The 27,864-nt window shown below is 47.0% G+C and overlaps 3 protein-coding genes across 3 annotated transcripts; 2 read left to right on the top strand and 1 right to left on the bottom strand.

Annotated features, from left to right (window-relative positions):
* Positions 1–302: 302 nt before the first annotated feature.
* On the top strand, positions 303–12,973 carry nup85 (nucleoporin 85). Its single transcript, XM_080009813.1, has 19 exons — positions 303–674; positions 1,184–1,274; positions 1,375–1,531; positions 1,671–1,741; positions 2,082–2,125; positions 3,456–3,525; positions 3,605–3,726; positions 4,470–4,604; positions 4,998–5,120; positions 5,220–5,351; positions 5,556–5,662; positions 5,814–5,897; positions 6,256–6,321; positions 6,639–6,790; positions 8,010–8,127; positions 10,549–10,649; positions 11,752–11,903; positions 12,341–12,439; positions 12,811–12,973. The coding sequence occupies exons 1-19, from the start codon at positions 483–485 to the stop codon at positions 12,907–12,909; spliced, it is 2,115 nt and encodes a 704-aa protein (XP_079865939.1). The 5' UTR covers positions 303–482; the 3' UTR covers positions 12,910–12,973.
* A 99-nt stretch (positions 12,974–13,072) lies between these two features.
* LOC307236812 (ADP-ribosylation factor-binding protein GGA3-like) lies at positions 13,073–23,021 on the bottom strand. Its single transcript, XM_080009357.1, has 16 exons — positions 22,942–23,021; positions 22,745–22,820; positions 22,535–22,633; positions 21,407–21,530; positions 21,073–21,176; positions 20,871–20,951; positions 20,371–20,508; positions 20,035–20,116; positions 19,830–19,934; positions 18,918–19,175; positions 18,150–18,232; positions 17,882–18,021; positions 17,465–17,733; positions 16,732–16,901; positions 15,019–15,129; positions 13,073–14,728 (listed from the first exon to the last, which is right to left on the bottom strand). The coding sequence occupies exons 3-16, from the start codon at positions 22,616–22,618 to the stop codon at positions 14,618–14,620; spliced, it is 1,860 nt and encodes a 619-aa protein (XP_079865483.1). The 5' UTR covers positions 22,619–22,633; positions 22,745–22,820; positions 22,942–23,021; the 3' UTR covers positions 13,073–14,617.
* Positions 23,022–24,067: 1,046 nt separating this feature from the next.
* Positions 24,068–26,298, top strand: mrps7 (mitochondrial ribosomal protein S7). Its single transcript, XM_080009358.1, has 6 exons — positions 24,068–24,152; positions 24,361–24,458; positions 25,036–25,227; positions 25,312–25,375; positions 25,482–25,649; positions 25,847–26,298. The coding sequence occupies exons 2-6, from the start codon at positions 24,415–24,417 to the stop codon at positions 26,066–26,068; spliced, it is 690 nt and encodes a 229-aa protein (XP_079865484.1). The 5' UTR covers positions 24,068–24,152; positions 24,361–24,414; the 3' UTR covers positions 26,069–26,298.
* The last annotated feature ends 1,566 nt before the right edge of the window (positions 26,299–27,864 follow it).

The following is a 27,864-nucleotide window of genomic DNA, read 5'->3' as shown; positions in this document are numbered from 1 at the left end:
CCTGCCGGTGAACCGGCGGGCCCCTGCCGGTGAACCGGCGGCCCCCGTCGTCCCGGGGGTGGGAACTCAAAGGTGTTTTTATCGGGGCAACGGAGTGGAGCCCGGCGGCCATCTTGTTTTTTTCCCTCCCAAAGCCGTGTGCAGTGTTGTGAATTGGTTTGACAGACTTCGCTCTGTTTTTAAACATCGGCGTTTAGAGGCGCCCCAAATCAAAACGCACGCACATTGAAACAGCCACACGAAGGGAATCCACCATTTCCCCACGAATATAAAAACAAAAACAAATCAATAACATTTATTATTGCGTTTATAAGCTTCCCTTTAATACGACGTGGCGTTGTTTGCGTGGCGTTGCGAGATGAGCCCCGAACGGCACCAAACACCATGAAAACGAAAACAAAGGGAAACAAATAATCAGCCCGAACGCTGTCGCTTTTCGAACAGGCGTCAGAAGGGGGGACCTGGTTCTGACGTCACAACCCATGCGCCGCGGGAGGGGGTCCTTCCGCCGGACGGTCGAGGCGCGGGAGGACGCCGTGCGACGGGGGCGAGCGAGCGACTGTGGCGCCGCGGGCTTTTCGTTCGCGTGTTCCCAGGTTGGCGGTGTCCTCACCCCGTTGTTTTGTTCCAAACGGTTTAAAATGGAGGAGGTGGACGTCGAGCCGACCGTCACTGTGAGTCACTGTCTCTGTTTGTGGCTTGACCGTGGCGACGAAGCTACTTTAGCACCTGTCTCCTTTTGTGCTTTCGTTTTTCGTTCCATTCGCAACGCAACAACGCAGCCAGGTCCGCAGTATAACAACACGAGGCCTTGTGAGATGTCCATCTGATTCATAAGCTTTCAGTGGAATGCAGAACAGTTTGTATCAAGTCATATCAAGTCATATTTCAAAATAAAAAGGAAGGTTTGTTGTTAGTATACTGACATTCAATGCAAGACAACATTCAATGTTTTTTACCACGAACAATAAAACAGGCACCTCATGAAGGTGGTTCCTTTGTATTCTACTTGATGTATTTTCAGTCATTATAGATGACAAAACGGCAAATGTTCAGCCGAGAGAAGTCGGTACATAACTGTTTTTACACATTGAATAGTAGTGAAGTGTCTGATCTTATGACACGATGTTATCAGTGTGTAGCAAAGACAAACGAGCCCATGTTCTCCTCCCTCCACACTCAGAATATCCCTGCGGGCACGGACGGAACGCATCTGGGATTTGTTTGGGGTCCTGGAGACATTTTGACTTATGAGACCATTTTCAAAGCGTCAGGTTTGTGGAGAGGGTGTTGCCGTCCCATGGCTCGCTTGCTGTCTTGTCTTCTTCCAGACGTACGTACTTTCTGTCTAAACTCTCCCCGACCTCTTGTCAGGTGCGACAGGCTCCGCCAGCGCCTTCATCCATGAGGTCCGGAAAGATGAGGACATCTACTCTCCCATTTTACGCAAACTCTTCAACGAGTCTCATCACATCTTCGTTGGACTGCAGACCATTAAAGAGGACCTGCCCAACAAGAACAAAAAAACACAGTAAGGGTTTTAATTTTAATGTGGCATTTCCAAGGTTATAAATATGCTTGAAATTGTAATAGAGTCTGGATTTTTTTTCAAAGGACCACTAAATATCATAAATTATGGTTTTCACGGTTGTCATTGTCTATCCCCTCAGATTTGTCAGCATCAGCAAAAACTACAGGTCAGTGACGCGAGCCTGCATGGAAGAGCTCCAACATGTTGCAGGTACAGTATTTTAAATGTTAGATTGAAAGAGTTTAATTACATTAATACATTATGTATTTACACAGTGACATACATTAGATACATATAATTATATATTTGTAATATATATATGTATTCTGCGAGTTTGGTGTTTATACATATATATATATATATATATATATATATATATATATATATATATATATATATATATATATATATATATATATATATACACACACACACTATTACTCTGTTCTTCATGTTCCACACTGAGCTGCTATAATGCCTAAATCCCCCCCGAAAGATTATTTAAGTACTATCCTATCTCATCAGTATATTTTGTTCTTCTCGTATGCAGTTTCAACGCATGACACAGAACTGGCTACACAGTATGGAAATCAGGTATGGTTATGTGAATGCCTGACCTTCTGAGATCCTTTTATCACCAGTGAAGAAATGCATATAAAGTAGGTTCTTTGTTGTAGCTACCAGGGAGGTCCTGCTGATCTTAATCATATGGATACAGCTACTTTAATTCTTCGGTCACATAGACAAAGTTGTAACAAGCGATAAATATAGCTGCAGGCAGCATTCATTTAGGCGTGTTAGGTACATAATACAGTTTTTCGAGGTTCCATAAAATACATTGTTCTATATCGACACCAATTCCAAATTTCCAGATTCTTCAATCTAAAATGTTAGACCAGTTGAACATATTTGAATCGAACATTTTTTTTTTCATTTTTTTTATTTTTTTTGCAAAATAGAGGGGGGTGGTTATTTTAGAGGAAACACGTGTCAGATAATTGTTTAATTGAAAAGTTGGCCAAAAATTTGGACAAAACAAAATATCATAGTATTTATGAAGATCCCATGACTGGAAATATCTTTTGTAGTGCAAAAAAAGGCAATCTTCATAAATTCAAAGAAGTTTACAACTAACACAAAGTAGTCAAATAAAACTATTTATAAAAATCGCCTGATATGTAATCTTTTGAGTACAAAAACAAGGTTATCTTCAGGAAGGTCATTTTTATCAAGACAACGTGACATTTGTTATGTTTTTAAAACAAACAAGACCATCTTCACAAAGGTAAATAAATCAGATATTCACCTTCAATTTCCACTTTTTCAACTTTCCTGCAGTGTGAAAACACCTTCTGTTACTGCTTATATTTTTGTGAAAAGCAGCACAAGTTACAGTTTTCCAAGTTTCCATTGAACAGCATTGGCTCGGTTTGTCTGTCTACACGTAGTAACCGCTATGCAGTCCACAAGGCACAGGTTGCTGGATGCAAATGAGTTCCGAGAGACAAAGCTTGGACTTATATAACTTTGGATGATGATGTCACAAAGCTCCCTACTCCTGAAACTAATAAAATCGAGCCAACGTTCTTCTACCCCGGTCAATTTACAACAGTCTTTCACTAGTTTCTGCTCCAAATCTAGATCGATATTAATCAAACTCGAGCAACAAGGTGTCTGAAACATGCTGGTTCGAACGAGACCTCAACCATGTCTGCGCATACTGTGGTTGCAGATACTTTTAACAGGAAAAACGCCAAGAAGATTATTATTATTAATAATAATAATAATAATAATAATAATAATTATAATTATAATTATAATAAAAATCCAAGCAAAACAATAAGTTAAACTTGTTCAATGACTTTGCTCTAACCGTGGACACGCTCTTTTTATTTTAAAATCATATACTTGTTTTCCGTTAAAGGTGTCTATTCTTCTGGCGATAGAGCTGATCTGGAACCTGTGTGAAGTGTTGTTTATCGATGCAGCTCCAGGTAAGAAATTGTGCAGGTAAAACTTCACAAACTCATCTATTTCATGACCTTCAAATTGTAATGTTATGAACCTCCTTAGCGGGGTCCCTGCTGCTCCACCTGCTGGATTGGGTGAGGCTGCACAAGGCTGATGTGGATGAAAAGGCTCGGGAGGTCCTGCAGAGCGAGAGTCCAGCTGAACACGGCACCTTCTGGGACGTGGTGGGTGCAACACGCCAACACATACACCTCTGTCGTTTAAAACATCTATAGAGGTGTATTTGTTGTGCATGTTTTATCTTCGATAACATTGATGCAATGACACTGTATTAGATATCTGTCGGATGTCTGGATTTAATTGATTTTTGGAGATCATCCTCAATGCAAAATATTAAAACAAAGAACTGTATCAATCCTGTATGATGTTAAAGATAAAGTGACTTTTTTTGACACATGCTTTTATTGTGTCTTTATTTTACCAAGTTAGTCTCATTGAAATTCAGAATCTTTTTTACAAGAGAGGCCTGGCCTAAGCATCAGACAATTTTACTGAATACACACCATATAAACATACAACACATAAAAGGTAGGGCAATACAATATAAAACAACATTTACACATTGAAAGGAGTGGAAATAAAGGAGGTAAAGCAATTAGAATCTTGAGCTTCATTGGCCATACTTTTAACCTTCAATTTGAACGCTTTCAAATTTCAGCATGTTGGATGTCTGTAATGGAGGGAAAAAAGGGTTTTGATAATTACTAAGTTATGACCCCAAAATAGCACTCTAACTGTATATTGTTCAGTAAAGTTTAAACAGTAGTAAACAGTTCAGAACTTTCCTAGACGGCTGTGATTTGATCAAATGGCAAATGTGGCCGTCCTGACATCGCTTGCACAAAGTCACCCTCAGAAATCCAGACCAGCTTTTATTTCTGAGTGCTGCCTTGTCCCTGCTGTGTAGGTGGTGGGTTATGTTCTCCAGGGCAGGATGGATGAAGCCAGACAGATGCTGGTGAAGCAGGCCACTCTGCAGCCGGCAGCCAGGAGCATGTACAAGCTGATGGACAACCTGCTGAACAACATGCCCGTCCACAACGTAGGACACGCCCTGCTTAATGTTCCTTAATGCGCTTTAATGGATCACACGTGCAGTTTTCTGTGTGATCAGTTGATTTATGTGTTCGTGTGGGTGGGTTCAACTCGTTGTTGTTAATCAGATCAGTCTCCCTCTCCACAGTTTAAGTGTATCACCTTGGACCAATGCAAATTAAATAAATTTGGGATAACAAATGATTAAAGGGAAATTCTGCAGCGTGGCATAATTTAATGTGGCTGTATGCCTCAAATGTTACCGTTTGAGCCATAACTGAAGTCTTCCTTCCTGGCCAAAACAAGCCGCAAAGATTGAGCAACGTTGCCAAATGAAATGTCCGTTTATAAGTCTATCTCTTGTTGTTTGAGTTGTCGTCTGTGACCTCTGACCCTCCAGCCCGGTGGCACCCAGACGCTGACGGAGTTCGACGTGACGTGGAGACACTGGCACGAGGAGGTGGAGCGCTGCTTGCAGGACAACTCCTTTGCCAGTAACCTCCACCTGGAGCTCATCTGTAAGGTCAGGAGCTCTGGTTGTTCTCACCGGGGGGGTCACGTGGATCCGTGCTCACCTTCACCATTCATACGTTAAAAGCATGATGTGGTGCTCTCTGTGTAGATCCTGGTCGGCGACGAGGATGCCCTGCTGGAAAACAAGGGGCTTCTCGGCACCTGGTATCACTTCCTGGTCACCCGGCTGCTCTTCTCGCACCCCACGGTGAAGCCCACCGAACTGCATTTCTACGCACAGGTACACAGGCCTGGAATGTCACTGCAACACGAGGTCTGAATGTTGTGATGTTACCGTTGTTTAGTCCTCCTGCTGTCCTTTTGTCAGATCAGTGTGATCAAGTCATTTGTACTGGACTTCTAGTATATGCACAGAAGAATTAAGTGTGTGGGTGTGGGTGTGGGTGTGTGTGTGTGTGTGTGGGTGTGTGGGTGTGGGTGGCAGTCATGCTTGGCCATGTTCCTAGATTCCAGGAGTGTTCCGGAGCCCCTGGACAGCATCTTATTGGCTGCCTTTGAGTTTGACATCCACCAGGTCATCAAGGACTGCAGGTAAATATATCTACACACACATTAAGAAGCGCATGCACCAATCCTAGTTTTTAAGTGTTGTGATTTTTTTTAATTTTAATATTTTTTCCAAAAGCATCCCAATTGTTTGAACCATTCTGAGTTTGTGTAAATAGGTTTCCCTCTGCTTTAGCATCGCCCTCAACAACTGGTGGTTTGTTGCTCATCTGACCGACCTGCTGGATCACTGCAAGCTGCTTCAGTCTCACAACCTCCAGTAGGTGCTCCCTCTGTCTCAAACACATGATTGGAACAACACTGTACCCATCCAAGTCACTTTTAAGGATAGGTTCATGCTGAATACTGTGGAGAAACGAACTGCTCCCTATTTAGATTAAAAACGTCTCATTCTAAGCTAACGAAAACACAGCAATTCATATTTTCATGGGATTAATTAATTAATACATACTTCAGAATATTATATTCATTTCTGCCAATTCCGTTCTGTAAGTTCTACACACTGCACCTTTAAGACTTAAAATAAATTGTCTTTATATTGTGAGGTTGAGAACAACATTAGAAACAAACAAACAAATACAATGAATAAAGGATGAGCTGTTGTTTTATTTGTTCAGTTTTGGCTCCAACCTGCGAGAGTTTCTCCTGCTGGAGTACGCATCAGGTCTCTTCACGCATCACAGGTAACATTATGACAACATCACAGGTAACATTATGACATCACAGGTAACATTATGACAACATCACAGGTAACATCTGCTCTGACAACAAAATACACAGCGAACATGACTTAAAAACGAGCACTGGTTTTTCATCGTAGTGAAAGGCGAGGTACCTTTCTGAAATTAACCGTGAGAATTGAATTTGGCTAATGTTTACATAGAAGAAATAGATTATTATAGAAATATATTAACATAAAAATATTGTATTGTTGTATTGTGTGTGTGTGTGTGTGTGTGTGTGTGTGTGTGCGTGCGCGTGTGCGTGCACGTGTGTGCAGTCTGTGGCAGTTGGCGGTGGACTACTTCGACCACTGTCCGGAGTTCGGTCGTATTTATCTGGAGCAGCAGATTGAGCGCGTGCCGCTGGACACGGAGCGGAAGGCCGTCAAGGTGCTGAGGATCTGTGAGAAGCGGCACATGTCTGAACAGGGTCTGTTGTTGTTTGCTTTTAGTCCTCATGTACATTATAGTCACACACATGTCAGTGTATACACACACTGATCAGCCACAACATTAAAACCAGTGTCAGGTGAAGTGAATAACATGGGTCATCTGGTTCCAATGGCACCTGTCAAGGGGCGAGATATTTTTATATATCTGTTAGAAGTGGTTACTACCTACCAAACGTGCTCCAAGGAAGGACGACCGATGAACCAGTGACAGGGTCATGGGGCCCAAGGCTCATTGATGCACGTGGGGAGTGAAGTCAGTGTCCATGCTGACCCCTGTCCACCCCTGAAAGCTCCTACAATGGACACGTGAGCGTCACAACTGGACCATGGAGCAATGGAAGAAGGTGGAGGTCTGATGAATCACCTTTTCTTCTACATCATGTGGATGGGTGGGGTTAGGGTCCGATCTGATGAGCATCTGTGGGATGTGCTGGAACAACAAGAACGATCCATGGGGGCCCCACCTCCAACTTCCAGGACTTAAAGGATCTGCTGCTAACGTCTTGGTGCCAGATACCACAGGACACCTTCAGAGTCTGGTGGAGTCCATGCCTCCACCTCACAGCTGTTTTGGCAGCACAAGGGGGAGCTACACAGTATTAGGGTTATAAGTGCGGGTTTTAATGTTGTGGCTGATCTCTCTCTCGCTCTCGCTCTCGCTCTCGCTCTCGCTCTCGCTCTCTCTCTCTCTCTCTCTCTCTCTGTCTCTGTGTGTGTGTACGCACACACTCCTTTCAGTGTTCATAATCGTATGCGTATGACTCTTTGATGTATAAACAATGATTATGATCACTCAGGCAAACTATTAAATCAGTTCTTGTGCCATATTTATAAACTCATACAAATTAGATTATACACACTCATTGGATCATTTTCTCCAGCACACACAGAGAACATTCACCTTTTGTGACTGGAAAATGTTCCTTTTCAGTAAAAAACTGTGGGATTTAGGAAATAAGTTTTTGAAAAAATGTCCTCTTTGTTTCTTTAATTACAATGGGGAAAAAAAGCCCAAACATCACTTCCTGTAATAATACACATTGTGCACATCACAGGAACAACTGGAGATGTTTCAGTACTCGTCTTTTTGTCGATTTGGACATTTCGTGCAGAAAAGTCGCAGCGATACTAAAAGTTTCGAGCTCCCACAAACACTTTAAATTGACATGATGACAATAATGAACCCCCCCCCCCCAGTGCGGAGCATCTGTAAGATCATGTCCAAACGAGCTCTGAGGAACAGCCGTCTGGGCTCCGCTCTGTCCTGGAGCATCAGGGCCAAAGACGCCGCCTTCGCCACCCTCATCTCAGAGAGGTCAGTGAGCGCCGCCCATGTCTGCCCACATCAGTTCACATCTGCTCCACCAGGCTCCGTGTCGCTGCTTTCACTTGTGTTATTTTGGGAGAATTAAATAAGTTTATTTTATCACGACTCTGGAAGACCAGTGCTTGAAGAAGGAATGTCAATGTGTAGTTACTGGCTGATGTGGAGGTCACCATGTGGCTTTTCGCGGTTTAACGGTGTCATTTTCTTCGACCATGAAAATGTTGGTATTTTTTTTTATCCTCCATCCTATTTTACCATTATTAGAAGTCGATCGCTGTCATCACACTGTGCTGCCAGGGTACCTGTCCTCTGATGCTCTCGGTGCGGGGGGCGCTCGTCGCTGGGGGGTCGGGCTGCGGGTGGGGGTTCCGCCTGCTGCCCTCTGTTCTGTAGTCCGCATTTTTGGGGGCTGGGGGCTGACCAGGGGCCTGAAGGGGGCGCGGAGCTGCCCGACATGGCGGAGGCGCGTGGCGGACTCTCTGCGCCCATGGCTGATCGCTGTAGGTTGGCTGCCACCAGGTACGCGAGGTGGGCGCGCTGGGGTGTGGTCGGGTCCGGGGAGAGGGGGTCTGCGTGGTCGCTCCCCGGCCTGCTGCTCCCCTGGATCGATCCGGTTGCGACTCGCCTATCTCTCCCAGTGCCAAAACTCATACTCAGCACATAGACCACACATCGGGGTGTAACATGGAGGTTCCCCGCGCTGGGCACAGGCTGCTACGTGTATGGGCACTTGGCATTCACGCTGGGTGGGGCGTCTGGTCGGCCGTGGTGGGGCGGGCCTCCCCCTTGTGCGGGGCGTGGGTGGGCATGGGGGTCCTGCCGGCTCGCCCATGGGGCGGGTGGCCCGGGAGGGGTGTCGGTCTGTCGCCGTGGGGCCGGGATCCGGGCCTGCAGTCCGTGCCTTGCGCCCGTGACCCGGGTTCTGTGCCGGCGGCTGCGTCTTGTGCCTCCACCCGGGGGTTGGTTGTATGTGTGCGCCCCTGGGGTGCGGGGTCTCCTCGTGCTCCCTGGGACTGGGTCATGCTCCTCGGGGCTGGGCGTGGTGGTTGCTCCACGGCCCTCTGGCTTCTCCGGGGGCCCGGGGGTCTTCTGTGGCCGCAGGGCAGGCTACTCTGGGCTTTCCTGCAGCCGTAGGGTGTCTATAGGGGTGCGGACTTTGGGGGGGCTTCGGGGCACATTCTGCTGCTTGGAGGCGCCGCAACATAATACCAACCTTCTACACCAGAACCAATGGGGATAAGTCATGTACACTCACCGGTGGACATCTTACACACACACACACACACACACACACACACACACACACACACACACAAACACAAACACAAACAAACACACACACACACACCTTTCCTCCCTCATTTGCTGCCATAACTATGACTGGAAGAGGCCATCTGCTCAGTTGTAGTTTCTTTTCCTGGAGCTAATTCACTGTTTTTCAAAACATGTTGTTGTCCAATGTTCATGTTTTTATGTAAATGTTGTTTGTTTCTATGTTTATTTGTCTCACCGTAGTGATCAGTTGTTTACAGACCCAAACATGATAAATAGTTCCCCAAAGAGGGGGGGTCGGCGCTGCTTGTGTGCTCTGCTCGTCCTGCAGCTCGTCCACAGGACAGAGTTGTTGCAGCAGTTGTTTATGATTAAAGAATGAATAAAGAGTCGTCGCAGGTTGACAAGTTGAACTCCGCCCGCAGACTAACTTTGTCCTGGATGCAACGGAACAAATACTCTGTGTTGTACGTCCTGCATGCTGACAGCACAGGTTAAGAAAAAAAGTCGATCGGAGAGATAGAAATCAGAATCTTTTAAATTGATCCAGTATCAAGGGGGCAGTGGCTCAGGAAGTGGAGCGGGTCTGTCTCGTCATCGGAAGATTGCCGGTTCGATCCCCGGCTCCTCCTGGTAGCGTGCTGATGTGTGCTTGAGCAAGACACTGAACCCCCTAACTGCTCCCCGGGCGTCGCTTCATGGCAGCCACTGCTCCTGTAGCTACGTCAGTTACTAGGATGGTGAAATGCAGATGAATTGCTAATTTGCCCGTTGTGGGGCTGATAAAGGTTTGGAGGGAACAGCTTCAGCTGGTCTCAGAACGCTGATCAACACCGGATCAGTTTGAAAGGTTCCGATGCCGTTTTCCTCTGACTGTGGAGGCTGCGGCATGGTTTCTACGTGTTGCAGTTAGAAAGGTAAAGTCAGGGCAAAGTGAACTTTTACATGTTTTAACCTTTTAACACCAGAAGTAGTTTCATGAACTCCAGATGTGAATTATTTGAGTTTCCACCTCGTGATAAGATTTAATGATAGTGTGTGTGTGTGTGTGTGTGTGTGTGTGTGTGTGTGTGTGTGTGTGTGTGTGTGTGTGTGTGTGTGTGTGTGTGTGTGTGTGTGTGTGTGTGTGTGTGTCAGGTTCCTGCAGGACTACTGCACCAGAGGAACCTTCTCTGATCTGGACCTGATCGACAACCTTGGCCCCGCGATGCTCCTTAGCGACAGGCTCACCTTCCTAGGTCTGCGCACGCACACACACACACACACACAGTGATGCAAACCATTCATTTACGTCAACCAAATCTTTTAAATCACCAGGGAGTCGCTCCGGCTAAAGAGTTTGTTTTGTTTGCGTCTGGGTGGCTGCAGCCAGACTCAGACCTTTTCTCTCTGTTGGGTCCTTTGAGGGGCTTCAATTTCATCCTCAGAAATGTGGTGCTGGAATACCTTGAAAAGAGCCCCTTCTGTGCTGAAGTGCTTGAAAAGTACTTGGGGGAAAAAAAACAAAAATGTGAACATTGAAAACCTGTGGTATCCCCCCCTCCTGGCTTTGGGATTCAAGTGAGGGTGTGATGTGAGGTTGTTTTTACCTCTACTTGCTGAGTTGGAAAACACTAGAAAAAGTGAAGCTTGGAGTTGGAGGAGCGCTGTTGAAGAGGCTCCAGGTTATAATGACTCTACAGTCCTGGAATTATGGAGAAGAGGGTTTGGATTTGTTTTTGTTTAACCTTTGTTATAAGAAAGAGGGCAAATATACAGGAATACCTGAAGTGTGTGTGTGTGTGTGTGTGTGTGTGTGTGTGTGTGTGTGTGTGTGTGTGTGTGTGTGTGTGTGTGTGTGTGTGTGTGTGTGTGTGTGTGTGTGTGTGTGTGTGTGTGTGTGTGTGTGTGTGTGTGTGTAATGTATCTGTCAGGGCCAGGGTGACGTCTCGTCTCTCCTCCACCGCAGCTCAGTCGGTTGGTTTCACAGCTGTTTAGGATGGTGAAGCGCTGTGTTTAGGATCAATTATTTAGTATTTACACAAAAAAAAAAAAAAAAAATGCGGGTGGTGCTGTGCTCCACAGCCACGTCCTTCACGTTTTTAGTTTCAAAAGTAGGAAATAAAATCTAAAATAAAAACACTCTGAACTTAGGTGGGCGTGGCCCATTGCGTTCCAACAATGAGTCTGGCTGTGATTGTTTACAATTTTGAATTAAATCATATTTTTTATAATAATAATAATAATTAAATAATTCGTTTAAAATTTAGATTGATTATAAATCGATTCATTACGTCATTTCCCCACCCGCGACGTTGCCCTTGTAAAGACTCTCCGCCTGACGGTGTTGGCGCTCCGCAGGGAAGTACCGGGAGTTCCACAAGCTCTACGGGGAGAAGAGCTTCGCCGACGCGGCCAAGCTGCTGCTGTCGCTGATGACGGCCAAGATCGCGCCCCGCAGCTTCTGGATGACGCTGCTGACGGACGCCCTGCCGCTGCTGGAGCAGAAGGAGGTGGGGGCCGCGTCACTGCCGCCGCCCCGCCCGCCGCCACCCCGCCCGCCGCCTTGGGTGTGGTGTGGGGGTTGTCAGGCGGGGCTTGGCGCCGCCGCCAAATCGCTCCAATTCCTCGTTCCATTCCTGTGCCGGTCCCTTCATTGAAGTGTGTTTTGATGACGTGAAGGCTTTCTCACTAACTTCAACAGTTGTTGCATTTATTTAAAACCTTCTTTTGGGGGGTTTTCTAGGGAAGTCGAGTGTCCTTTGAGTTGTGGGGTTATTTAACGTGCATCAAGTATTTTTAAATCATTAGTCGTCATTTCAACAGGAACTGTCTGTATTTATTCATCCATGTGTGTTTTTTTCAAGTCTTTGCCTCGGTCGATGTTTTTAGTTGAAGTTCATTTCGAGTGTTTTCAAACTGAAAGGCGTGGCCTGCTTCCTCCCGCTAGGCCATCTTCTCTGCGGAGCAAACCCACCAGCTGATGTTCTGCCTGGAGGAGCTCACCAGCACCACCTGCAGCGCGCCGAGCCCGGACGCCCCGGCGCAGGTGGAGTGAGAGGGTCCCCGACGGAGCAGAGCCTTAGCAGTGCTGCCCGTTGTGGAACGATGATGCATTTAGGATGAACGGAGGCTCAGCGACGAAATCTGTATTCATAGTAGTGAACGTAACGATGGTCGTCATAGGATTTAATATTACTACGTTAAGGATTCATTGAATACAACGCTACTGACTGTTGAGACCCAAGTGAATGGAGGCTTAAGTTCTTTGAATTAAAAAGATTTTTAGATTTTTTTTATTTTTATTAAAATGTGTTATTTTAATGTTTGTACATGAAACCAGATTCCTCCCGCTCAGCGGCGTCCGCTCCCTCCTCCTCCTCCTCCTCCTCCTCCTCATCTGTGTCCTCTCCGCTCCAGGATGAAGAGCTGGAGGTGACCAAGGTGGAGATGCTGCGACTGGCTCTGGCTCGGAACCTGGCAATGGCCATCGTCAAGGAGGGGACGGCGGAAATCTGAGGGATCCACTCCCCCCCCCCCCCAAAAAAAATTGAATTTTTCTACTGTAAATTAATAAAACGGATTAAAAAAAAAAAAAAAAAGTGGGGCTTTGATGAAGCCGCGTGGCAACGAGCCGTTACCTCGTTTGGATGTGACGTGCTAAACAGAAGTTCCACAAAACAACAGTTGAAAGAAAAGTTTATTTCTTCATGCAGCGAACAGTTAGAACATGAACCCTCTACCACCACCTCCACTTATTTACACACACACCTAATCTCACATGTCAGGGGTTACCGTAGAAACGACTGAAGGTAAAGACGTGATTGGCTGCCGGACGCAGGTATCCGGCTCTGAGGGTTTTTGGTTTTTTTTTTGTAACTCCCTCAACGATCGCACACGTTCACACAGTTTTGACCTTTGCAGATTCAGTGATGCACTGAAATACTAGAACGAAAAGAATAAAAACCACGCGAAGCACAACACTGACTACGGCCGGAGCGCCAAACCAAAGTACTTCAGATAAATCCGCCCGGCAACCATCTAAGACCTCGGTTAAATACTTGAGCTGGAACCTGGGAAACCTCGTCGCCCGCCCAGGTGCCGTGATGCTGACAAACCTCCCAGTGTTTGGGTGAAGACGGCGAGTCCCTCCGCCCGTCGGGGCCCGCGGCGCCGCCGAGCGCGAGGGGGGTCGAGGACCACGTGAGGGGACGGGGCTCAGACGGCGACCTCCAACCTCGTCCGGAAAAACTCCTTCGCAGAGACCGAGTCTTATCCTTGAACGAGGGAATCATTTCGATGTCTGAACTTCATCGTTCCTCTCAGGGCGTCGTCTTCGGCCTCGTTTGATTCCCAAAATAAAATACAGCCCTCTCTCCCGTTGGCCCCGGTCCTCTGCCGCAGCAAAGAACAAAACAAAAAGAAGCAGCAGCAGCACAATGTGGAGGATTTCTCCATGGTCCAAACCAACAGAACCAGCAGAACCTCCTCTGGAACCGTTCCACTACATCCATCTGTTCGGGAGTTTAAAATCATTTTTAAATTAAAAGCTGACGGGTCGTTCTCACGAAAGCACCAGAAATCAGGTCCCGGATGCAGTGACGCGTACGTAGGTTATTAAAGTGTTGAAGTTTTTAAAGTGTTGAAGTTATTAAAGTACACCACGCCCGCTGCGCGCCCTCCCTCCTTGTTTTTTACTGGGATGTTACTTTAGTGTTTTTTCCGTCTGGTCATTTTTTTGAAAGAAATATTATTTATTCATTCATTTGACTTGAAAACAAGTCGGCGCACGGCGTTGTTTACTTTAATATCTCAGTGAATTGTTGAAATCTCTGTGAATGAGCATCAGCGTTGGTGCGGTGCTTTCGTGACAACGCCCCTTGAGGCTCCTTGAGGCTCCGTTCACTTCCTACATTTGAACCTGCTTGGGGAGAGCTCCTCAGCAGAAGCCAGATCCAAGGCCCAAAAGTGAAGGAGCACCCAGGAAATGCAGGTTCCATCCTTCAGGTCGGAGTCGTTCGTCTGTTTTCATCGACTCGTTTTGTGTCCAAAAAAAAGTAGAAGCAGAAAGTCAAGTTTCTTCCATGTGACCTGCAGGGCGAGGCTCTCTCTCTCTCTCTCTCTCTCTCTCTCTCTCTCTCTCTCTCTCTCTCTCTCTAGCTCGCCCTCCCTCTCTCTCTCCGGGGCGGGGCGCACCCCTTCATGGAGGGTGAGTCGGTACGTTCCGCTATAGGGACCCCCAGGTGTGTGTGGGGGGGAAGTGGTCCACCTCCCCCGCCTCGTTGTACGGACGCTCCCCCAGTGTGAAGGAAAGCTTGAAGCGCAGGCGAACCTTCTCCTGCACGCACACACACACACACACACACACACACATTATTATTTGTAACTGAAATAAAGTCAAACATGGAACATACATGTTTTGCTTGGTGAACAGTTTTCATCCGTCTCATATGTTTTCAGTTTTCGTGTCTTTTCCTTAAAAACCTTAAAAACAGCTGAAGCCGCTTTGTCTGCTGTTGGTGATGAAAACGTTCCCTGTGGCATTTGTCAAGTTTGCGTCCACCCCAACGTGCGTGCGTGTGTGTGTGTGTGTGTGTGTGCGTGCGTGCGTGCGTGCATGTGTCCTACCTGGGCTGGGTTGGCCAGCAGCATGATCTGGGTGATGGAGGCGGGAGGCAGGACGGGGTTGAAGGCCGCCAGGTCCGTCCCTGACGGAGGCTGCAGCTTCACTTTCATGGACTGGAGCGGGAGTGGGGGGGGGGGGGGGTTACAATGAGATGCAGCTCTAGCAGGAAGTGACATCAGGAGTCAAGGAAAGAAGGTTCCCACGCATTTTCCATTCCTGCTGAGTTCTACAGATTTGTCGACAGGTACGATGTGGAATCAGTTTGGAAAGTACTGGTGTCACACTGTACATATTGTAATAAACTAGTTACACAGAGTAATAATGGAATGAATGGAAATATGTGGCTGGCAGTCGGCTGCGGGCAACCACTCTGATTGGCTGGATCTGTAACAATCATTTATCCTGAGCATCGCATTTGTTTGTATTTTTTGGCGATTTGTGTGTAGACACCATGATCAGCCACAACATTAAAACCACCACTATTAACCTCTAATCTCATGTTGCTCCCCCTGGTGTCACCAAAACAGCTGTGACCCGTGGAGGCATGGACTCCACCAGACTCTGAAGGTGTATCTTCAGAGGACCCTAACCCCACCCATCCACATGACGTAGAAGAAAAGGTGATTCATCAGACCTACACCTTCTTCCATTGCTCCATGGTCCAGTTGTGACGCTCACGTGTCCATTGTAGGTGCTTTCAGGGGTGGACAGGGGTCAGACACTCCGGACACTGTGAGCGCTCCCATACGCAGCAAGCTGCCCTGCACTGTGTGTTCTACACCTTTCTATCACAGCAACATTCACTTTTTCAACACTTTATCTTACAGTAGTTCTTCTGTGGGATCGAACCAGACGGGTTAGACTTAGGGTTAGACACTCCCCACGCGCATCAATGAGCCTTGGGCCCCATGACCCTGTTGCCGGTTCCCTGGTCGTCCTTCCTTGGAGCACGTTTGGTAGGTAGTAACCACTGCACAGCGGGAACAGCCACAAGACCTGTGCTCTGATGAGATGCTCTGACCCAGTCGTCCAGCATCACAATGTGCTCCTTGTCAAGTGGCTCAGATCCTTACGCTGCTTCAACACATCAACTTCAACCACTGACTCTTCACTTGCTGCCTCACATAATAATAATATATAACAGTATATATATATATATATATATATATATATATATATATATATATATATATATATATATATATATATATATATATATATATATATATATATATATAAATATATAATATATATATATAAATATAAAATATATAATATATATATATAATATATAATATATATAATATATATATATATATATATATATATATAATATATATATATAAATATAAAATATATAATATATATATATAATATATATATATATATATATATATATATATATATATATATATATATATATATATATATATATATATATATATATATATATATATAACAGTATATAGTGAATAACATGATCCATGTTATTCACTTCACCTGTCACTGGTTTTAAAGTTGTGGCTGATCAGTGTATTTGACATTTAAATTTAAAATTACATGTTTTATTTTATTTTATTTCATTATTATTTTTATTTTCATTTTTTTCCAGACTGCTAAGCTTTTCATTCTTGAAGCATGGCAGCAGCAGAAGCAGCAACAAAAGCAGCAGCAGCAGCAGAAGCAGCAGCATGGCGGCAGCAGTCCTCAGGTACCTTGGGAACGGCGGCCTGCAGCACCATGCCGTGCACGGGCAGCGGTGCCGTGTTCAGCATGGACACCACCATCACCAGCACGTCGGGCCTGGCGGGGGGGCAGCCCGACGCAAAATTCAGCAGCACGCGGACGCCGTCCTTATCGTACGCCGTCACAGGGAGAACTTTGCCTGGAGACAGGAGAGGAACGCCCAATCAGCTGGACCCACAACCTAAACAAGATGGCCGCTGGATCGACACTTCATTGAAAGGCGGTTTGGGTGTTTCACCAATGTCATTAATTTGTGACGTAGAGAGCCACTTAAAGTTTGGGTCGACGTCAGCACCCTCCCTGCACGCTCTGTGCTGATTCCAACCAGCGGGCGGTGCTGCTGAGCCACACCTCCTGTCTGTAAAGACCGACTAATCACATTTGTAAAAGAGACGTTAATGTTATGACCGCCATGGATGTGTTCCAGCGTTTTAGTCGTTTATTTCATCTCACAGCTCAAAAAACATGTTCCAGTTCGCAGCGGCTCTTTAATGATCTAAAGACTCTTCAAAGCAGCAAATCAGTGTGTTGGTGTACATGTACGTACGTTAGATATCTATGGAAATGAACCACAGGGTCGATCGATTATGGAGGGACACGGTGTAAGTTACGAGTAGGGCTTCAGAATAAAAGCGCTTATGGAGAAGCTTATTTAAACGTGTTGGTCCCGACCTCCACGAACGCCCGTCTCACATCACTCACTCGGTCTGATGGCCTCGATGGGCACGTGCACGTTGGCCAGGGAGAGCTCGGGCCCCCGGGACGGGCTGCCCGGCGGCGGAGCGTGGCAGGGCGACAGGGAGCGGAACAGGGGGCTCCCCGGGGCCGAGCCCAGGCTCAGGGCCTTGGCGTGGGACACGACGGGGGAGCCGGGGAGGACGCCGGGCGCCAGGAAGGGCGGAGCGGGGCAGCCCTGCGCAGGCGCGGCCGCCGGCATCCCAAAACCACCGCCCAGAACCCGCCCTTGCAAGCTGAAAATAAAATGAAATAATAGTAATAATGGTGTCAGAAGAAAAGTCGATTATAGATTCTCCCCAAAATGGCCACATGGCCGCGGGACAGAGGAAAAAGAGGAAGGAAAGGTGTTGCAGGTTTTGCAGTATTTTTGGACACACGCACTTCCTGTTGTCGCTGAAGCCGAGCATGGCCAGGTCCTGCAGGTTCTGGAGGGTGTGCGCAGCCGTGGGGGGTCCCGCCGGAGGGAGAACCGGACCTGGATGAGCGAGAGAACCGAACGGGTCCAGAGCTGCTTCAGGGGCCTGGGAATAAAAAGAGGAATTCCTTCACGGAGGGAACGGACGTGAGGGCCAAACACAAAGAATCGAGTCGACGCCCGACAAGCAGCTCTGTACGTCTTTAGGATAAAGGAGCGTCACGCGCCCAGCACCTGCAAGGAGCTCCACTGATTGGACGCCTCGCCGAGGCCGGGTTTGGATTGGCCGCTCAGAGACGGGGCCGGGTCGTTCAGTCCTAAAGAGAAAAGAAAACCATGAAGTGAACGGTGACACTTTAACCAGCCATCAAATATGAAGCTACAACGTTGATGTAAATATGAGCAGAGGAACAACCAGTTATTATTTTTATTGATTTAACTGTTTATAACAGGGCTGAAACGTAATGTGGTTTCTGAACCTCATTCACCGTTTTAGCCGTTCTATTAGCCCCCCCCCCCCAAAATATCGTGAAATTATCGATATCAAGGTATTTGGGAAAAAATATCATGATATTCTATTTTTTCAATATCGCCCAGCCCTAGTTTATAACATATCACGTTAATTTAATAAAAAAGCTTTTTTATTAGTTGAAAGGTGTTTTCGAGGCGTGTCCGTGTCTTCCATACAAAAATCTGCGTGAACCACTTGTGCAAATATGTCATTAGAGAATTCGATAACGACAATAGTCCTCTATTGTCCTAATTTTAACTCGGGGGTTCCCAAACTGGGGTCCGTGAAGGAATTGCAAGGGGTCAGCAGCAAAATATTGCTCTGCCGCATTTTAATTCTTTTTGGCAAATATCCATACTCAACCTGACTAATTAGGGTGCATTTATAATTATTTTGTGATTTTTTCTTTTTTAACTAGATGCTTTATTAGTGTTTTGTTTTTCACGCCGCACCAACCAACGTGTGATCAGACTCCAGCTCCAGCTAAATACCGAGGCACAGCAGCTCGTCGTCCAGCAGGGACAGCGCCGTGGAAGCCTTGTCGCCGCCGTGGCTCGGGCTGCTGCTCTGACTCCCGTGGGGGGCGCCCGGGCGCTTCGGGGGAGGGGGCAGGGCGGGGATGGGGAAGGCCATGGGGTCGGCCGGGGCCAGCTCCGTGGAGCGGGGGGCGAGTGGGGGAGCCGGCTGTGGGGGGCTGGGAGCGTCGATGCCCGCCAGGTCGATCAGGGTCCCTGTTGTCTCACCCCCCACTGGGGGTTATAAGAGAGAGAGAGAGAGAGAGAGAGAGAGAGAGAGAGAGAGAGAGAGCAGAAGAGTTCATTATTACAATAATAAAAAGGCACTTTTAAAGTGGTAATCCATGAGAACGTTTTGTTAAAATAAATCCCATATTTGCACTTGCTAAGAATTCACTGTGTTTGCGTCATGCATGTGCTCCTCTACACGCTGCCACGCCCGTGAGGTGAAAGGCAGCCGCAGTGAAACACACCTAAAGCAGCGTAGCCAGTGGTGGTCACAACATCGACAAAATAAGAACTATAAAATACCCATACCACCTTAAGAGACCAAAGAAAAAACAAACAGATCAGATCAGAAGAATTAAAACCTTGGAGAAAAGAGGTGACGCTCCCCCGGGATGACCTGATGGACGCCACTTCCAACAGCCACCAGGTGGACGTCCCAGTTTGTACTTTTTGTTTTTTTTATTCCTTATCGAGGTCTGATATCACACCGAAGTCCCAGTCTTCAAATCAAACCCCACTTCATATTTCAGGGCTCGTACAATGAGAAATGTGTCGTATTGTGTTTTGCGTTTTTATCAACATTCATTTTGAGGCACGACAACAACCAACATGACAGCATGACATCGAGGCTTGACAACAACGTGTCAGCACCGTCCTCACCGCTCGTCCTGGACCCCTCCTCCCCGTTGAGCACCTGGCCCTCCACCACCTTCTTGTAGGAGTTGATGACGCGGGAGAGGTCGTCGCTGGCTTGCAGGATGTCACCTGGGGGGGGGGGGGTCAGAGGTCAAGGGCTATGAATTAAACATGGCAGTGGAGACGTCCCTGCGGCCGCGAGGAGACAACTACAGCGATTGTTCCTCACCCAAACTCGTGTCATTGTCCTCTGTTTCGGTGGCCATCTTGAAGGCGGCGCGCCGCAGCTTGTCGCAGCGCTCGTACAGCTCCTGGGAGGAGACAACAAAAAAAACAACAAAACGCTCTTTTAAAGAACACACAGCGCGCACGGCCCCCTGGGAGGCGAGAAAGGGACTCCTCAAACTGGCGGCGGCTCTATCCTTCAGTGTTGCGACACAATGTGTTTTGGTACAAAAACATTCGTCCAATCTACTTCATTTAAGAAGCACATTCAAACACACTAGCTGTGTGTGTGTGTGTGTGTGTGTGTGTGTGTGTGTGTGTGTGTGTGCGTGCGTCCCACCTTGATGATCTCCCTGTCAGACTCGCTGGAGCGCTCCTTGTCGTAGTGCGACAGCATCTCCGTCAGCAGCCGCACGTTGATGCTCACCTCCTCCAACGTGTGGACGCGCTTCGTCACCTTCTGCACGCGGGCGTCGTCCTTGGGGGGGGGGGGGGGGGACACCGCGAAAACACCAGCATAAATACTACACGCGACGGGGAAAGGACACGCACACAACGCCCCGGATGGAACGTGTGTGGTTACGGCCGTCCAGGGAAAGGGAAACGGTGAGGCAGGAGAACGTGCCTGCGTCATCTTTTCTAAAGTAAATAACAGGCAGTTCAACGACCAGAAATTGAAATACGTACGTACAGTGTGTGATGGGACGCATCATTGGGAGGCTTTTTTTTTTGGGGGGGGGGGGGGGGGGGGCAATTCTGCTGCCGCTTGCACAGTGACTGTCACCGCTGCACAGTTCCACTTTTGACAACGTGCTTCACAGTGTTGCCGACGCCCCTCACCTCCTTCACCATGTTCTTGATCAGCCGGTTGGCCTCCTGGAGGTCCTCGGGGTTTTTACTCCGGAGCAGCTCGGCCAGGAGCTGCGCGCACACACGCACACGCACACGCACACGCGCACGCAGGTCAGTGAGCCGCGTTGAGAAGCCCGTCTCCATGCTGGTGGACAGTCGTGACAGAATGTGCTGTGCTGCCTTCTCTCACTTTGCCCATGTCCTCGTTTTCAAACACCGGGTTCTTGGGCCGGGTCGGGGGAGACGGGATCAGGGTCTTGTCCAAGGGCAACTCGGGATCGCTGGTCACCAGGCCTGGAAAGTGAAAGGGGTACCAGGGGCACGGATGAACCGAATACCAGGGTAAAAGAGGCGATGATGTCAGAGAGTGTCCACAAAACAAAACTCTGGCACAAACACATTTAATAAAAGCCTCTTTGTTTAGAATCCCCATGTCTTAAGATGTCTCCAAAGGACAAACATGGAATATGCATCAAAAATTATACTAATATGCATCAAATATTATACGGGCTGGGTGGAGGCACCTTGTCTCCTCAGGGTCTGGTAGGCGTCGCTGATCTTGGCCTCGTTGGGGAAGGCCATGGTCCAGCTGTACAGCATCTCAATGATCTTCTTCTTCACCTTGTCCGACACGCTGTCGCCCATGTACTGTGGGAGGAAAGGGGTGACGGGTCAGAGAAGGGGGGAGGACGCACGGTCAGCGCTACGGCAGAAAGACCTCGTCTTCAGAGAGGGGGAGAGAGAGAGAGCGAGCAGTAGCAGTCGGTATTCCTTGTCACCTTAGGTACAGGTTCACACTTGTGTGTCTATAAACTCAGGTATAAAACGAGGGTGTGATGACAGCGGTCGACGCCGAAATCCCAAGTCTGCAGAAGGGAGGAAGTAAAACGGGAGCTCCAGTCGTCCCTGAAGACGTCGATTTTCCTCGTCCCACAAATCACACCTTTTTTTTTTTCCCCTTCAAAGGATGGGAGTGGCGCTATAAAGTGTGTAAACAGGGCGTTTCACGTTCTTTCGCTGCCTGTGAGTTGGGACCAATCACGTCGCTGGGGGGCGGGGCTCTGTTCGCCGCGTTACATGGAATGAGTCCAAACTGGAAACACTCTGAGCGGGCTCCTTTTGGAAAAGCAGCGCTGGCGTCCCAGATCGCTCCTCAGATGACAGCCAACACAAACTGGGCGGGCATTGACAAATTAAACATTTCCCGTAGCTGGTGGGAACCCGCACACCCAACGTTCTTCACTGACACCGTTTCTGTAAAGTTTCCAGCGGCCACGGCAGAAATACACTTATTCAAATCCTCATTCGTCAGCTCCGTCTTGCCGCTCAGAGGAGTTTCTTAAGATGCCCCCCCCTTCCAATCCCAGAGGGGACCCTCCCCAAAGGTGCTTTTAGGGAAGGACCGCTGGGATGGCTGCCCGGACACATTGTGGGAGTATCTGGATATAAAGGTCCTGATCCAAGCGGGATGTTAATAAGGCTCCGGCAGCATCTCGGATGCACGGCTCCCACAGCATCACCAGCTGTACAACCCGTTTTAATAATAACAATGGAAGAACAGCGCGTACCAGGATCCAGACCACGGCACCTTCACCAGCGTTTCGGAAAATAAATAAACCTGGATCTCAAGTGAGGACATCCAGTCGTCTTACCTTTGGAGACACAACTTTGATCAGCTCGTTTAAGAACCGGTATTTTCCTATTTCATTATGAAACCTTCTCCCACAATTCTTCATGCACGCCTCCAACACCTGAAGGGGGAAAAAAACAGAGATTGAAGCGGACGGCTAAATGTGAAGAGACACTTTAAATGTGACCAGAGCAGCGCTGCACCGTCATCCGACGGTCGAGGGTTCCTTAACTGTTAGAGCCTGAAGCGCTTCCCATTCCTGCGGAGAGTGGATTTTGTGGACGAGCAGTTTGACCGCTATCTGTGGTCTGCAGAGAGACAGGAAAAAAAACAAAAAACACTGAAAGGAAACCGCGTCGCCGTCCTCCCGTGCGACTCCGTCGGACGGGTCACGTGTTCTCTGTGGATGTTGGGTTTGAGAGACGTTACCCCTCCAGCTCCTTGTTGATCTGGTCACAGAACCCTATGATGTACTCCCAGTCCTCCTGCCTGTTCGTGGGATGAGTGGCTTTGTCTGTCCAAAATATCAAACATCACAGTACATTTGACCAGTACCTCGATATCCAAAACCCGGCGATATTTTAGGGGAAGACTTAATATTGTCACACAAGACATATTTGAGAAGCCATCATGAGTATTATTATTATTATTATTATTATTATGACCAAGCAAGAGGCATTAGAACAGATATTTAACAGGTTAAATGAATTGTAGCCGTACCCTCACACACAACAAACTATATTTTTAATCGAACACGATGCAAACTACGCTTCAGAAAACTGCGTTGTTTAACTGTAATACAGCCTGAAAGACGGCATTTAACTGCACGACGTTACTGTGATCGGCAACATCCCAGACGAAACCCGGCTCCCCCCATCGCTCACTTTCACTGTGGCTATTATCCTAAATCTACACACTAATCTCTTACACCTGCAGCCGCTTCTCGGTGCGTCGCCCTGTTTTGAATGACAAACTGTCATCGTTATGTTTTGCTGCCATTAATAATCAGGTTATGGGCGTTGTCTTCTGACGTCAGTGTTGATCAACGCATCCGGGCGGGTTCTAAATGGGTCTCTAACCTTTGACCTGTGGTCGCGTTTCGTCCTTATGTAGGTTTTAGCTTTGTACCGTTCATCTAGGAGCGCAATACCAAGCTAAGACCACATCATACTACTACTACTAATGCTGAGCATCCTCATCAGCTTCGCAAAGCTACGGGTTGGTAGCACTGAGGTCCCATTGTGTCTGCGCCGTGGGGGTGAGGCCGCCTCCGCCTCTGCCTCTGCCCCCAAACCGCGCAGCTCAAACGGCCACAACACAACCGGCCGCGTGTGCCAGTTGTGTTGCTCTATCCACCCGGTCCGTCACCGCCCCGGCCCGGAAGCCTCACGGCGGGCCGTGCGGGCGGTGTACCGGCACCACAGCCCCCATCCCACCGCGGGTTACACTCCCCGGAGGAGGGGAGACGTCCGCCCCGTCACCCGCTCAGGCCGAACAACAGCAACGCTCCCGACCGACGGGGACGGGGACGGGGACGGGGACGCTTCCCGACGCGCCCCCGCTGATTTGAAGCGCGGACCGGGAGGAAAAACAGGGAAGAATCACTCACTGAGCCAGGACTCCAGCGACTCCCCTTCCTGGTACGCCATAGCTGTGACGACACTGCGTGACGTCATTAGCGGCGCCGGCGGCGCCCCCAGTCACGTCGCATGCCTCGGAATTAATTACTAAATAACTTGATTCTTTTAAATTCATTGAACAATTGTTAGTCGTGCATAAAACGCAGAATTCATTTTGTGGATTCATTTTTTTTTTTAAATACAATTATTGTTTTCCATTTTTTCAAAGGCATCTGATTGGGCGACTGAAAGAGGACCCTCCGGTCGAAATCCCACTTCCAAGATGGCGGCCTCCATCACGGCTTTACTAAAACCTTGGACGCCGAGGTAAATGTGCTCTAAACGCCCCGCAGCTTCCTCTGCCGCAATGGATAAAGAGTGACGTTGGTTTTAAAAATCACGTTTCGTAGCTTTCGCTGGAACGTCGTTGTGGTTCAGTGTTTTTAACGCGTATGGGCTGTTTGCTGGCATTAGCCACCACAAGTGTCTCGGTGTAGGATGAACGGTACTGGACAAGGATTGGATTAAACTTTATTCATCCCTTATTCGTCCCCTTTACTTCACCTTACTCGTTTTATTCGTAAAATGTCACGAGAAAGTCGGTTGAAAGTTCTGCTGCAGTTGCGATGGGCAATGAGAGCCTGCGTCCTGCAGTTTACATTCAACCGAGCAAACAATGTTCCTTTAAAGTGGTAATCCATGAGATTAGCTTGTTTTAAAGATGCCTGATACATCATTGAGCTGCACCTTTTAAGAAACATGGGTTATCACTCACTGTACTGATGAACACATTCGTCCTGGTGCTATGTAAATAAAGTTCCTTATTGTCATTATTATTTTTGGATTTTATTTTTTTTTTCAGTTTGCGGAACTCTACTCCAGCTCGCTAATCCTTCTTTTGCAGAATGGTGTTGGTGAGATGGAGCAGGTACAATCCCTACTACCTGGAGCCGGAGATCAGGAAGGACCTGTACAAGCTGCCGGAGACGGAGCTGACTCCCGAGGAGAAAGAGCAGCGTGAGCTCAAGGCGTTAAGACCCATAAAGGCCGCCCTGAGCGGAACGACCAGCTCTGTTTTCAATGATCCAGTCCTGAGGTAAAACATCCTCGCAGGAGCTTTACGCTCAGAATTTATTTGAATTCAACGCCTCTTGCTGATCACGGTTTCATTTGCCTGCAGTAAATTTGTCAACATGATGATGAAAGGTGGAAACAAGGTTCTGGCCAGGGAGATCATGACGGATGTGAGAAAAGCATACGTTGATGCAGAGATTATGATGCGTGCGCCATTCGTAGCATCCTGAGCAGCAGGGTAACAACCACCATATATGCACCACCCCTCCTCCGCAGACACTGGAGGCCATGAAGCGGAAACAGGTGGAGAAGTACCACAAATCACCGAAGGCCCAGAAGGAGGAGATCGAGTGTAATCCATACGCCATTTTCCACCAGGCTCTGGAGAACTGCAAGCCTGTTATCGGACTGGCCAGCATTCAGAAAGGTGGAAAGTTCTACCAGGTGAGATTTTTCAGGAGAACTCTGATATGATTCTATGATTTAAGAAAACCGTGTGTTCATAGCAGAGTGGTCTTCCATTGCAGCACTCTGTCAATTTGGAGTCGAATGGTTTATTGTCTTTAAAGAGCGGTCGCAATTATTACATAACCTTCCAATCGCAGCTCTCGATGTTTCCCACGTGTTTTGTATCCTCCCAGGTGCCCATCCCTCTGACCGACAACCGGCGGCGCTTCTTTGCCATGAAGTGGTTGATCACAGAGTGCAGGGAAAACAAGCACCGGCGCACGCACCTGTACGAAAAGCTTTCCCAAGAACTCTTGGCGGCCTTCGCGAAGGAGGGGAACGTCATAAAGAAGAAGCACGAGCTGCACAAGATGGCGGAAGCAAACAGAGCTTACGCCCATTACCGCTGGTGGTGAGGCGGCGTGGGTCCAGCGTACTAAACCACGCCCACTGGACTTGTACAAAGACGCTTCAGATGGTTCCTGGCGGGGTCGTCAGTGACCGCGCCCCATCCGTGTTGTAAGGAAATTTCTAAACCACGAGGAATTATGAAAAGTTCTGACTTGGACATTTGGCTCTAGAGCCACAATATATCGAGCCACTTTTTGTATCAAGTGTCTGTGGTACAATTAAATGTTTTAAAGTAGCGATGTCTTCTACAAAACATTGCCAACATTCACACACTTAAAAATACAATAAAATGGAAACAAACAGTGAAAAATCATTGTTCAAAAGATTTATTAAAACAATTTGGTGTTACACGTATTGAATTGTCACTGGAACAAATGACATCAAGATGAAATGGAACGTAATAGCTAAAGACTCAATAAAACGCATCGTAAGCAGAGAGAAATGTAATAAATTATTTGGTCAACCTTGGAGAATCAAAGAACTTCATAAAGCTAATTTAAACCTTGTGTATGGATTTAGGCTGGTTTCTATTTAATGTGATCATAGCGGATTAAAACAGGTCAACGGGAACTCTAGATAATATGTAAAGGGACGACAAAAAACTTTTTTTTTTTAACATCAAACTTGGGGACTAACACTGCAGTCCTCCTTCTGATTGTATGAGTCTTACTTGCTGTCATTGACTCCTATGATTGTACTGCGTCTGATTCAGAAAACACAGCGTTAATTCGGTCATTAGAGCAGTCACTCAGCATCGGGGAGGAATTAACGACCGCTGGGTCCGACAGCAAAACCATGTGATGCTGCTGAACCAAATCATTCAAGAGACAAAACTCACACAAAGGAGGAAAATAAATTAAAAACACTGGTTACAATTAGTTCTACAGGACCCGCTTAGTGAAAAATAAGCAGATCCTTTCTTCAAAATTTTTTAACAATTTGCCAGGAAGATATTTATCCTGAAATGTCACCGGTCCAAATATCGTTTGATTAGATTTCAATTGACAATAAAGCTGCACAAACCTTCAGATTCGGGTCCTGCTATTGGTGAAAAAACTATTGCACCAGTAAGGTGACTGGAAACTGTCAACCCTAAATTGGTGGCAAAATATAAAAAAAATATATATTGCGAATTTGTAACACAGACTTAACGTAACTTATCGTGGAGTTTGGTTCTTTCATTTAATTTTTATTGGAGAATACAGGTTTCTGATTATCTGCCTGCAAAGAAATTGCAGGACCTGAAAAACAAAGTTGCCAAAATATTATAAATGTGATACTATGATGATTATGAAGAGACTGAAATGTGCAAGTAGCCAAGGAAGGAGGAGGGAGAACACCTGTTTCTACAGCACCTTGATTACAAAAACCTCTGTTTGGGCGAAGTCACGTTGGCACGAAGTTGATGAAGCAGGGACACGTGGATGAACCGCACTCGAAGTGACTTCAGGCGGCGTGTCTTGTTTGTTGTGGTTTGATGTTCAATGAAAAGACGCTTCTTAAAAAAAACAGCTTTGAACTAGTCTAAAAAAAAAAACCCAAAAACATCCATTCCTGGTCTGTTTCTGTATCTGAGTAAAATCCCTGATTAAGTAAAAGGAAACAACAAAAAGAAACAAAAACACTTTTTTCCCAACACTTCTAGCACCCGTGAGAAAAGTAATAAAATAAAAAAATACAAATCTGACCAAAAATTATTTGTCAAACTCTAGGCCGACGAAAACACACGGCTCCGAAAGGGCCATAAAGAAAAAAAAAACAAAAAAAAAAACTATATATATATATATATATATATATATAT

Source organism: Zeus faber (genome assembly GCF_960531495.2).
Source record: "Zeus faber genome assembly, chromosome: 11".
Taxonomy (NCBI): Eukaryota; Metazoa; Chordata; class Actinopteri; order Zeiformes; family Zeidae; genus Zeus; species Zeus faber.
Note: the sequence above shows the minus strand (reverse complement) of the source record. Positions and strands in the feature narration are given on the sequence as shown.